The sequence below is a fragment of the Bubalus bubalis genome, chromosome 5 (assembly GCF_019923935.1).
Source record: "Bubalus bubalis isolate 160015118507 breed Murrah chromosome 5, NDDB_SH_1, whole genome shotgun sequence".
NCBI lineage: Eukaryota > Metazoa > Chordata > Mammalia > Artiodactyla > Bovidae > Bubalus > Bubalus bubalis.
Genome location: NC_059161.1, coordinates 54,247,117 through 54,259,293, shown reverse-complemented (window position 1 = coordinate 54,259,293; position 12,177 = coordinate 54,247,117). Strand labels below are relative to the sequence as shown.

Here is a 12,177-nt window from a genome sequence, read left to right as displayed (position 1 = left end):
CAACCTGATCAGCAAGTTCAGTAAGTTAATGACCCCTAGGACATGCTCTCTGCACACATAAAAAATACTAATAATAACTTACAGAAAGGCGACTCTTCAAAGTGAAAGGCCTGAGTGTACTGAGACCTGAAATAATCTTTTCATAGTACCATGACAGTCTTGGTTTGACCATATAGGGGCAAGAAAACTCCCCTGCCCAACCTGGAGGAGGAACTGATGATGGAAATAAGACATCTACTCAAAAATGAGGAAGAAGGTGGTCTCTCCCTCCTCCCTGCTTTTCCTTTGATTATAAAACTGTAGCCCACTAAGTTCTCAATGCACAGCACCCTCTTGTCCCCCTCCCCCGCTTGTAAGCCTCACAAGCTTCCTATTCCAATAAATCACTTCTTATCTATCACTTTACCTCTTGCTGAATTCTTTCTGCACTGAGACTTATAGGATCAGAGCTTCTTGAAGCCCCCGAAACCAGTTTCAATTCCCTAGGGCACCAGGAACATTTTTTTTAATTCCAAAGACTTTTAAGTCTATCCCTAAAAACCATTGTTTCACTAAAAAATTCTGAATGTTTAAATCTCAAACTATCCTTCAAGATTGACTAAAATGCCACTTTATCTGGTCTCCTTTCCTTGAACTGAAAGATAATTTTTTTTTCTTTTAAATTTTATTTTATTTTTAAACTTTACATAACTGTATTAGTTTTGCCAAATATCAAAATGAATCCGCCACAGGTATACATGTGTTCCCCATCCTGAACCCTCCTCCCTCCTCCCTCCCCATTCCATCCCTCTGGGTCATCCCAGTGCACCAGCCCCAAGCATCCAGTATCGTGCATCGAACCTGGACTGGCAACTCATTTCATACATGATATTTTACATGTTTCAATGCCATTCTCCCAAATCTTCCCACCCTCTCCCTCTCCCACAGAGTCCATAAGACTGTTCTATATATCAGTGTCTCTTTTGCTGTCTCGTACACAGGGTTATTGTTACCATCTTTCTAAATTCCATATATATGCGTTAGTATACTGTATTGGTGTTTTTCTTTCTGGCTTACTTCACTCTGTATAATAGGCTCCAGTTTCATCCACCTCATTAGAACTGATGCAAATGTATTCTTTTTAATGGCTGAATAATACTCCATTGTGTATATGTACCACAGCTTTCTTATCCATTCATCTGCTGATGGACATCTAGGTTGCTTCCATGTCCTGGCTATTATAAACAGTGCTGTGATGAACATTGGGGTACTCGTGTCTCTTTCCCTTCTGGTTTCCTCAGTGTGTATGCCCAGCAGTGGGATTGCTGGATCATAAGCAAGGTGAAAAGACAGCCTTCAGAATGGGAGAAGATAATAGCAAATGAAGCAACTGACAAACAACTAATCTCGCGAATATACAAGCAACTCCTACAGCTCAACTCCAGAAAAATAAATGACCCAATTAAAAAATGGGCCAAAGAACTAAATAGACATTTCTCCAAAGAAGACATACGGATGGCTAACAAACACATGAAAAGATGCTCAACATCACTCATTATCAGAGAAATGCAAATCAAAACCACTATGAGGTACCATTTCACACCAGTCAGAATGGCTGCAATCCAAAAGTCTACAAGATAATTTTTTTTAATGGTAAAATCATAACTCATATAGATGTACCCATTTTAATGGACACATTGTAACATTTTTATTTAACTTAATTAAATAAAGCAACTAGTGGCAGTGTAGTGTTAGTTGCTCAGTTGTATCCAACCTTTTGTAACCCCTTGGACTGTAAGCCACCAGGCTCCTCTGTCCATGGGATTCTCCAGGCAAGAATACTGGAGTGGGTTGTCTTTCCCTTCTCCAGGGGATCTACTGGACCTGGGACTCCAACCTGGGTCTTCTGCATTGCAGGCAGATGATTCTTTACCATCTGAGCTACAGGCAAGCCCTAAAATAAGAAGCAACTAAGTGATACAATAACTGATTCAAATAAAAAAGTCAAAGAACCACACCTTTATATGAAGTAAAGAATAAAGAATGTTAAAAATGAATGTGCAAATGGACTCAACAGGCTTATCTAAGATGGATAGAGAGATCCCCCCACTGGACAGAATTAATCTGCATGTAGACAAAAATTATTTTGCATTGCTACAGCTGTCTACAATTTGAGGTTGTAAAATGACTCAAAAACAATGAAAAGCTGGAATCAGATAACCTGGGTAAAGGTGCTCAAAACCAGACTTTCTCAGCCTCAGGGATTACTGACATTTTGGATGCTGACTAAAAATTGTCACTTGCCATCTGGTTTCCACTAGCCACTGCAGTCTCTGACCTTCAACACACTCTGAAAGAAGTTCAGGGTAGGGATCAGAAACGAGGCACTCACTGCTCTGGGGAAAACTGGCAGAACAGGCCTTGAGATAGTTAGATATTTTCAGAAGATTTTATGAGCCAAATTTCGTGCATCTTCTCACATCTCAGTCAGTTCAGTCGTTCAGTCGTGTCCGACTCTTTGCGACCCCATGAATTACAGCACGCCAGGCCTCCCTGTCCATCACCAACTCCTGGAGTTTATCCAAACTCATGTCCATCAAGTCGGAGATGCTATCCAGCCATCTCATCCTCTGTCGTCCCCTTCTCCTCCTGCCCTCAATCCCTCCCAGCATCAGGGGCTTTTCCAATGAGTCAGTTCTTTGCATCAGGTGGCCAAAGTATTGGAGTTTCAGCTTTAGCATCAGTCCTTCCAATGGACACCCAGGACTGATCTCCTTTAGGATGGACTGGTTGGATCTCCTTGCAGTCCAAGGGACTCTCAAGAGTCTTCTCCAACTGCTGCTGCTGCTGCTGCTGCTAAGTCACTTCAGTCGTGTGACTCTGTGCGACCCCATAGACGGAAGCCCACCAGGCTCCCCGTCCCTGGGATTCTCCAGGCAAGAACACTGGAGTGGGTTGCCATTTCCTTCTCCAATTCATGAAAGAGAAAAGTGAAAGGAAAGTCGCTCAGTCGTGTCCGACTCGTAGCAACGCCATGGACTGCAGCCCACCAGGCCCCTCTGTCCATGGGCTTTTCCAGGCAAAAGTACTGGAGTGGGGTGCCATTGCCTTCTCCAGTCTTCTCCAACACCACAGTTCAAAAACATCAATTCTTCGGCGCTCAGCTTTCTTCACAGTCCAACTCTCACATCCATACATGACCATGGAAAAACCATAGCCTTGACTAGACGGACCTTTGTTGGCAAAGTAATGTCTCTGCTTTTCAATATGCTGTCTAGGTTGGTCATAACTTTCTTTCCAAGGAGTAAGCATCTTTTAATTTCATGGCTATAATCACCATTTGCAGTGATTTTGGAGCCCAAAAAAATCAAGTCTGACACTGTTTCCACTGTTTCCCCATCTATTTCCCATGAAGTGATGGGACCAGATGCCATGATCTTCATTTTCTGAATGTTAAGCTTTAAGTCAACTTTTCACTCCCCACTTTCACTTTCATCAAGAGGCTTTTTAGTTCCTCTTCACTTTCTGCCATAGGGTGGTGTCATCTGCATATCTGAGGTTATTGATATTTCTCCCAGCAATCTTGATTCCAGCTTGTGCTTCTTCCAGCCCAGCGTTTCTCATGATGTACTCTGCGTAGAAGTTAAATAAGCAGGGTGACAATATATAGCCTTGACGTACTCCTTTTCCTATTTGAAACCGGTCTGTTGTTCCATGTCCAGTTCTAACTGTTGCTTCCTGACCTGCATATAAGTTTCACAAGAGGCAGGTCAGGTGGTCTGGTATTCCCATCTCTCAGAATTTTCCACAGTTTATTGTGACCCACACAGTCAAAGGATTTGGCATAGTCAATAAAGCAGAAACAGACCTTTTTCTGGAACTCTCTTGCTTTTTCCATGATCCAGCGGGTGTTATCAATTTGATCTCTGGTTCCTCTGCCTTTTCTAAAACCAGCTTGAACATCTGGAAGTTCATGGTTCACGTATTGCTGAAGCCTGGCTTGGAGAATTTTGGGCATTACTTTACTAGCGTGTGAGATGAGTGCAATTGTGCGGTAGTCTGAGCATTCTTTGGCATTGCCTTTCTTTGGGGTTGGAATGAAAACTGACCTTTTCCAGTCCTGTGGCCACTGCTGAGTTTTCCAAATTTGCTGGCATATTGAATGCAACACTTTCACAGCATCATCTTTCAGGATCTGGAATAGTTCAACTGGAATTCCATCACCTCCACTAGTTTCGTTCGTAGTGATGCTTTCTAAGGCCCACTTGACTTCACATTCCAGGATGTCTGGCTCTAGGTCAGTGATCACACCATCGTGATTATCTGGGTCATGAAGATCTTTTTGGTACAGTTCTTCTGTGTATTCTTGCCATCTCTTCTTAATATCTTCTGCTTCTGTTAGGACCATACCATTTCTGTCCTTTATCGAGCCCACCTTTGCATGAAATGTTCCCTTGGTATCTCTAATTTTCTTAAAGAGATCTCTAGTCTTTCCCATTCTGTTGTTTTCCTCTATTTCTTTGCATTGATCGCTGAGGAAGGCTTTCTTATCTCTTCTTGCTATTCTTTGGAACTCTGCATTCAGATGCTTATATCTTTCCTTTTCTCCTTTGCTTTTCACTTCTCTTCTTTTCACAGCTATTTGTAAGGCCTCTCCAGACAGCCATTTTGGTTTTTTGCATTTCTTTTCCATGGAGATGGTCTTGATCCCTGTCTCCTGTACAATGTCACAAACCTCCGTCCATAGTTCATCAGGCACTCTATCAGCATTAGTCCCTTAAATCTATTTCTCACTTCCACTGTATAATCATAAGGGATTTGATTTAGGTCATACCTGAATGGTCTAGTAGTTTTCCCTACTTTCTTCAATTAAAGTCTGAATTTGGCAATAAGGAGTTCATGATCTGAGCCACAGTCAGCTCCTAGTCTTGTTTTTGCTGACTGTATAGAGTTTCTCCATCTTTGGCTGCAAAGAATATAATCAATCTGATTTCAGTGTCGACCATCTGGTGATGTCCATGTATAGAGTCTTCTCTTGTGTTGTTGGAAGAGGTTGTTTGTTATGACCAGTGCGTTCTCTTGGCAAAACTCTATTAGTCTTTGCCCTGCTTCATTCCATATTCCAAGGCCAAATTTGCCTGTTACTCCAGGTGTTTCTTGATTTCCTACTTCTGCATTCCAGTCCCCTATAATGAAAAGGACATCTTTTTTGGGTGTTAGTTCTAAAAGGTCTTGTAGGTCTTCATAGAACCGATCAACTTCAGGTTCTTCAGCATTACTGGTTGGGGCATAGACTTGGATTACTGTGATATTGAATGGTTTGCCTTGGAAATGAACAGAGATCATTCTGTCATTTTTGAGATTGCATCCAAGTACTGCATTTTGGACTCTTTTGTTGACCATGGTGGCTACTCCATTTCTCCTAAGGGATTCCTGCCCACAGTAGTAGATATAATGGTGATCTGAGTTGAATTCACCCATTCCAGTCCATTTTAGTTTGCTGATCCTAGAATGTCGATGTTCACTCTTGCCATCTCCTGTTTGACCACTTCCAATTGCCTTGATTCATGGACCTAACAGTCCAGATTCCTATGCAATATTGCTGTTTACAGCATCGGACCTTGCTTCTATCACCAGTCACATCCACAACTGGGTATTGTGTTTGCTTTGGCTCCATCCCTTCATTCCTTCTGGAGTTATTTCTCCACTGATCTCCAGTAGCATATTGGGCACTTACCGACCTGGAGAGTTCATCTTTCAAAGTCATATCTTTTTGCCTTTTCATACTGTTCATGGGGTTCTCAAGGCAAGAATATTGAAGTTGTTTGTCATTCCCTATATCTAGGAAAGCACAAAAGTCATTAACAGAGACACCTGCTCCTGGTGACTGACAGAAACCTTCTGCCAAAATGTGGGCTTGACTACACTCATCTCCTGTCACCAAAATCACATATATATACTGACTGGGCTGGATGAATCACAAGCTGGAATCAAGATTGCTGGGAGAAATATAAACAACCTCAGATATGCAGATGATACCACTCTAATGGCAGAAAGCTAAGAGGAACTAAAAGGCCTCTTGATGAGGTTGGAAGATGAGAGTGAAAAAGCTGGCTTAAAACTCAACATTCAAAAAAACAAGATCTGGCATCTGGTCCCATCACTTCACAGCAAATAGATGGGGAAACAATGGAAACAGTGAGATACTTATTTCCTTGGGCTCCAAAATCACTACAGATGGTGACTGCAGCCATGAAACTAAAAGATGCTTGTTCCTTGGAAGGAAAGCTATGACAAACCTAGACAGCATATTAAAAAGTAGGGCCATCATGTTCCCAACAAAGGTCTATATAGTCAAAGCTATGGTTTCTTCCAGTAATCATGCGATGTGAGAGTTGAATCATAATGAAGGCTGAGCACCGAAGAACCGAGGCTTTCAAACTGTGATGTTGAAGACTCTTGGGAGTCCCGTGGACTACAAGGAGATCAAGCCAGTCAATCCTAAAAGAAATCAATTCTGAATATTCATTGGAAGGGCTGATGCTGAAGCTGAAGCTCCAATATTTTGGCCACAAAATATTGGATGCAAAGAGCTGACTCACTGGAAAAGACCCTGATGCTGGGAAAGATTGAGGGCAGGAGAAGGGGGTGACAGAGGATGAGACAGTTAGATAGCATCACTGACTTAATGGACATGAGTTTGAGCAAACTCCGGGGGATGGTGAAGCTTGGTGTGCTGCAGTCCATGGGGTCACAAAGAGTTGGACAGGACTTAGCGACTGAACAACAAAGAGACAATGGGACACAGAGAGGTATCTGATCTCTAGGCCTCGCAGGTCCCCACCACACTGAGCCTATAATCTTTGCAGATATCTCTGTTGATTGCTCTGTTTTGGAAACAGGTCCTTTATCTAAATTCTTCAGGCCATTATCGGGAAGGTCAGTTTCTTCCTGAGTCTTCTGAGCCTCCATTGTTTTCAGCTCAAAATAATCTGCATGCCAAATAAGACATTTTGAGGTGGCAAATTTTGCTCCCTTAAATAAGAAATAATTTTTTAGTGTAAGTATGCCACCATTCACTATTTGGAACATACGTATAGTGAAAAATCATTAGTGTTTACCTGAAATTTGAATTTAGCTGGGTGTTTCACTGAATGAAATTTCGTGTGCCTAACACCCAGTGAAGCCAAACAAATCAAAACAGTTTGGAGCAGAGGAAGGTTTATTGCAGGGTCATGCAAGGAGACTGGGGTGTCTTATTGTTAAAAAGCCCTTAACTCCCTGAAGGAATTCAGCAAAACGCCTTTAAAGGCAAGCTCAGGGAGGGACATGGTTAGCTGTTGCAAACTTCTTGGTGTTGAACTCCTTTCTTAGCTGTCCATGTAGGTCAGGTCAAGACATTCCCATAAACCTTCAATGAAACAAATGTTATTCTCTGTTCCCCAACTTTTTATCTCTATATGAATGGACTCTTTTAGGTGAGAGCCCTGAGACTAGGCTCTGCTATATATTTCAGGCTATAGGCAACATTTTTGTTTTTTAACAAAAGATGCAGAACCAGTATGAGTAAGCACAGGCCACACAACAGATCTAATATGGAATCACATTTGTTCTTCCCTATTGCAGCCATGAAATTAAAAGACGCTTACTCCTTGGAAGGAAAGTTATGACCAACCTAGATAGCATATTCAAAAGCAGAGACATTACTTTGCCAACAAAGTTTCGTCTAGTCAAGGCTATGGTTTTTCCTGTGGTCATGTATGGATGTGAGAGTTGGACTGTGAAGAAGGCTGAGCGCCGAAGAATTGATGCTTTTGAACTGTGGTGTTGGAGAAGACTCTTGAGAGTCCTTTGGACTGCAAGGAGATCCAACCAGTCCATTCTGAAGGAGATCGGCCCTGGGATTTCTTTGGAAGGAATGATGCTAAAGCTGAAACTCCAGTACTTTGGCCACCTCATGCGAAGAGTTGACTCATTGGAAAAGACTCTGATGCTGGGAGGGATTGGGGGCAGGAGGAGAAGGGGACGACCGATGAGATGGCTGGATGGCATCACTGACTTGATGGACATGAGTCTGAGTGAACTCCAGGAGTTGGTGATGGACAGGGAGGCCTGGCGTGCTGCGATTCATGGGGTCGCAAAGAGTCGGACACGACTGAGCGACTGATCTGATCTGATCTGATCTGATTACAGGTGGATGCATCTTTATTTGCCAAATCTGGCCCAGCTATCTGTGATCATACAGCTAACCAGTAGCAGTGTGTAGCCTTCTGATTGTAACATGCCTCTGGTAACTTGGAGTCCTTGTTCCACCCCAAACTAGTTGAGCAACACCGGGTGATGTCATCTAACCTCACTGTTGCTCAGTTTTCCCATCTGTCAAATGGGGTCTATAGCAGAGAAACCACCTTCTTACAGAGCTGATTTCGTCTCCTCCAGCTCTCTCCCCTTCTGACTCACAGGGTGTTTCCTGGAGAGTCAGGATAGCCCCTGCCTTGGGTTTTCGCCAGCCTTCTCCAGCAAGTGGGAAACCGGCTAAAGTGAGGCTGGATTTGAGTCCCCGCTTTTCCACCGGGATGCCCGGGGTGGTCGCAGCCGGCCGGCTCTGCCATCCCGGGCACCGTCCGCAGATGGCAGCACCAGCCCCACGGGCCACCGCCGTCCGGCTGGCGCTGTGCAGGCCGCTAGGGTCCCGGGCGGGGCGCCGAGCAGGCCGGGAGCGGCCAGGCCACGCCCGCCGGGTGGAGGGCGCTGCCGGACCCGGTGAATCATCGCCGGCGGCGGCAGCTCACAGTCCCGCTGCCGCACGCCGGGCCCTGGCCGCGCCCCTGCCGAGCGCTGCTCATCACCGCAGCCGAGACCCTCGCTCCCTCGCCCGGCGGCACCGGGCCAACCATGGCGGGCATCGCGGCCAAGCTGGCGAAGGACCGGGAGGCGGCCGAGGGGCTGGGCTCGCACGAGAGGGCGGTAAAGTACCTCAACCAGGACTACGCGGCGCTGCGGGACGAGTGCCTGGAGGCCGGGGCCCTGTTCCAGGACCCCTCCTTCCCGGCCCTGCCGTCCTCCCTGGGCTTCAAGGAATTGGGACCCTACTCCAGCAAGACCCGGGGCATCGAGTGGAAGCGGCCCACGGTAGGGAGCGCGCCCGGAGCGGGATGCGGGGCCCGGAGGTGCGGCGGCCGGGCCTGCGAGCGGGCGAGAACCCGGCCCCGCGCGCGGGGAGCCGCGGGAGCGCGGGGAGCGAGCCCCGCGGCCCGGAACCCGATCCAGGGCTCCGCTGGCGCGGGGTCGCCCGCGTCCCATCTGCCACCCACGGGGCCCTTAGGACGCACCGAGGTGCACACTGCCCACAGATCCCACTAGCAGGCCCACCGGCAAAAACTCACAAAAACGCGGGTGACATAAGGGGACCTGGAGGAAACTTCTTGGATTCTGGAGGGCGGAGAAGGGAGGCTGGGGGTGGGGGGTGGGTGGGAGAACGGGCCGTGGGTGTTACGGTATTTCACGGGGAAAGTCGGTCTCTAACTCGGTTATCTCTGCTTCAGGGAGAAAGTCCACGCATGGCCTGGACGTTTGTGACTAGGGATTGTTTCTTGAAGTGATGGTTAGATTTATCCACTCAGTTTCCTGTTTATTTTTCCAGATGGGAACTGGCAAGACAGCTCCCTGTAATATTTACCCTGGTGATTATCGAAAGGATAGGGGAGATGCAGCCAGGAGCCGGTTCCTGCTCTTCACCCTGGAATCTCCTGGCCTCCTCTGAGCTCCCTTTTCCCACCGGCCCTGGATCTCTGTCTTGCGTGCCCTGGCAGGCCTTGGGTGCAGTTTGCTTCCCTGATCAGTTTGTACATCCTGTGTCCCTGGGAACCCTCCTGGCCCCACCTCCTATGGGACAGACACCTCGCTGACCTTCCCCCACCACACCCCAAGGAGGCCTCCTGGGAAATCCAGCCTCTAGATTCCTGTTAGGAAAATAAGCATTCCTGTCCTGCTTCCCCTCCCCTGAACCCCCACCCCACCCTCATCGGCTGGTCACCTTCTGTTACCCCAAACCCAGCCCGCAGGCAGCAAGTGCAATTGGAGGTACCCTTGGCCCAGAGCACTTGAGTTCAATTCTTGCTAACTTGAGTGAGCTGTTTAACCTCTGTGCCTCCATTTCTTTATCTAAAAGAGAGAGTTTCCTCTCTCCTCTGACTCACCAAGCCCAGCACTTTTTAGTTTCTCAAGGGCACCCTGCTCTTTCCTGCCTCACTGGCCAGAGATGCTCTTTCTTAGTTTTCTGGAATCTGGCTCACTCATTCTTTGGGACTTAGGTGTTCCCTCCCCAAAGAGATTTTGTCCTGACCATTCTTTGCAGCCCCCCTTCTCATCTTGTCATTCTTTATCATGAACTCTGCTGATTTCCTTTACAGCATTTCACAGTTCATTCACATAATTACATATATTTGCTTGTCCTTCCTATTGAACTGCAGGGACCGTGTGTGTATTGTTCACCAGTCAATCCCTGGTGCATTCAGAGTAAGCATTCATTTGTTCATTCATTCATTGAACAGTATTTGTTGAGTGCCTGTTAAATGTCGGGCAGTGTCTTAAATGCTTGGGATACATTTGTGAACAAAAAGACTCTTTGTGGAATGAATGAATGAATGAATGCAAGATTGTAACAAGCCTCAAAAAAATTATGACTGTGAAAGTGATAAACAAGAATGTAATTGCCTTACATTTGTATAGTACATGACAGTCTGTGGAGTGAATTTATACACTTCTTTGCTTATTCTTTCATTCATTCTGTAAGCTTATATTGAACACCTACTGTATGCCAGGCATAGTGCATATTGGTTTTTGCCTCTGAAGGCATTAGGGGCTAGACAGACAGGTCACCCAACAGTTGGGAATGCCTGTAGGATTTCCAGATGGGAAAATGGAAATCTAAGCCCATTTTAGAGCCCCAGGTTAGGGCATGACAGGGGTATGAACTGAACAACCAATGGGAGGGCAACAGGTATAGACCCATTCAGCAGCTGAAGAAATTGAGGCTTGAGAAGGTTAAATATCTGCTCATTCAGGTGTCTTGGGCTGGAGCCAGGACTGTCCGCCTGGGGGTGTTTAGAGTCCACAGCTCATAGCCACCCTCTCTGCCTTCTCAAACATGGCTGTAGTTCAGGTCAAGCGAGACAATCAAAAATGTATCCACTGGATCTAGACAAAAGCAAGTCACTGGTGACTCTAACAGAGCAATTGCCATGGGGTAGAATGAGATGGTTAGGTAGCCTTACCAACTCAATGGACATGAATTTGAGTAAACTCTAGGAGATAATGGAGGACAGAGGAGCCTGGTATGCTGCAGTCCATGGGGTCAAAAAGAGTTGGACACAACTTAGTGACTGAACAACAACAACTGAATTGCAGTTGGGTAGGCGCTAGATGGCTGTAGACCCCAAAGTAAGGAACCAGAAATGAAGAGCATGCTCATGTAATTCCAGAAGCGTTCTTGCGAAAGGAAAGGAGGGAAGGTGGCAGGGAGAGTGGGACCTGGGACTTGAGAGGTTGTTTTTTCAGACGAGAGCAATTGGAATGTTTTATATGCCAAGTCCCAGGCTTCCCTGGTGGCTCAGTGGTAAAGAATCCACCTGCAATGCAGGATCCACTGGAGATGCAGGTTCGATCCCTGGATGGGGAAGATCCCCTGGTGCGGGGCATGGCAACCTCCTCCAGTATTCTTGCCTGGAGAATCACATGGACAGAGAAGCCTGGTGTGCTACAGTCCAAAGGGTCACAAAGAGTCAGATATGACTGAGCAACTGAGCACGCACACAAGCATATGTCAAGCCCCAGAGAGAAAGGAACTAAAGAGAAAAGGAGGCCCTGAGGAAGTGAGAGGAGGGAGTAAGAGGAGGGAGGGGAGCGGGCCAGCCCTGGAGCCAAAGGGCTGCCCTTCCTCAGAGGGGGTTTCTCAACACTGGCCACAGAAGGCTCCGCAGACGGGAAGAGGACATGGCTAAAGTCACTGTGGGCTGGTCACCATCAGGGATGGCACCAGTCAGGTTGGAGCGAGGGCAGACATGTCAGTCCCCACCTTGCCCTGACTGGTGCAGGCCTATGGCCTGTTAGGAACCAGGCCACACAGCAGAAGGAGAGCAGCAGGTGAGCGAGCAAAGCTTATCAGAGTTTACAGCCGCTCCCCATTGTTTGCATTAC

General features: G+C 46.6%; 1 protein-coding gene across 1 annotated transcript in view; it reads left to right on the top strand.

The window, feature by feature from the left end:
* Positions 1-8,726: 8,726 nt before the first annotated feature.
* CAPN2 (calpain 2) overlaps positions 8,727-12,177 on the top strand; it is a 57,103-nt gene continuing 53,652 nt past the window's right edge. Inside the window, exon 1 of the mRNA XM_006057240.3 lies at positions 8,727-9,111. Within this exon, the coding sequence (XP_006057302.1) occupies positions 8,875-9,111 (237 nt within the window). The 5' untranslated portion in view covers positions 8,727-8,874. The remainder of the gene's footprint in view (positions 9,112-12,177) is intronic.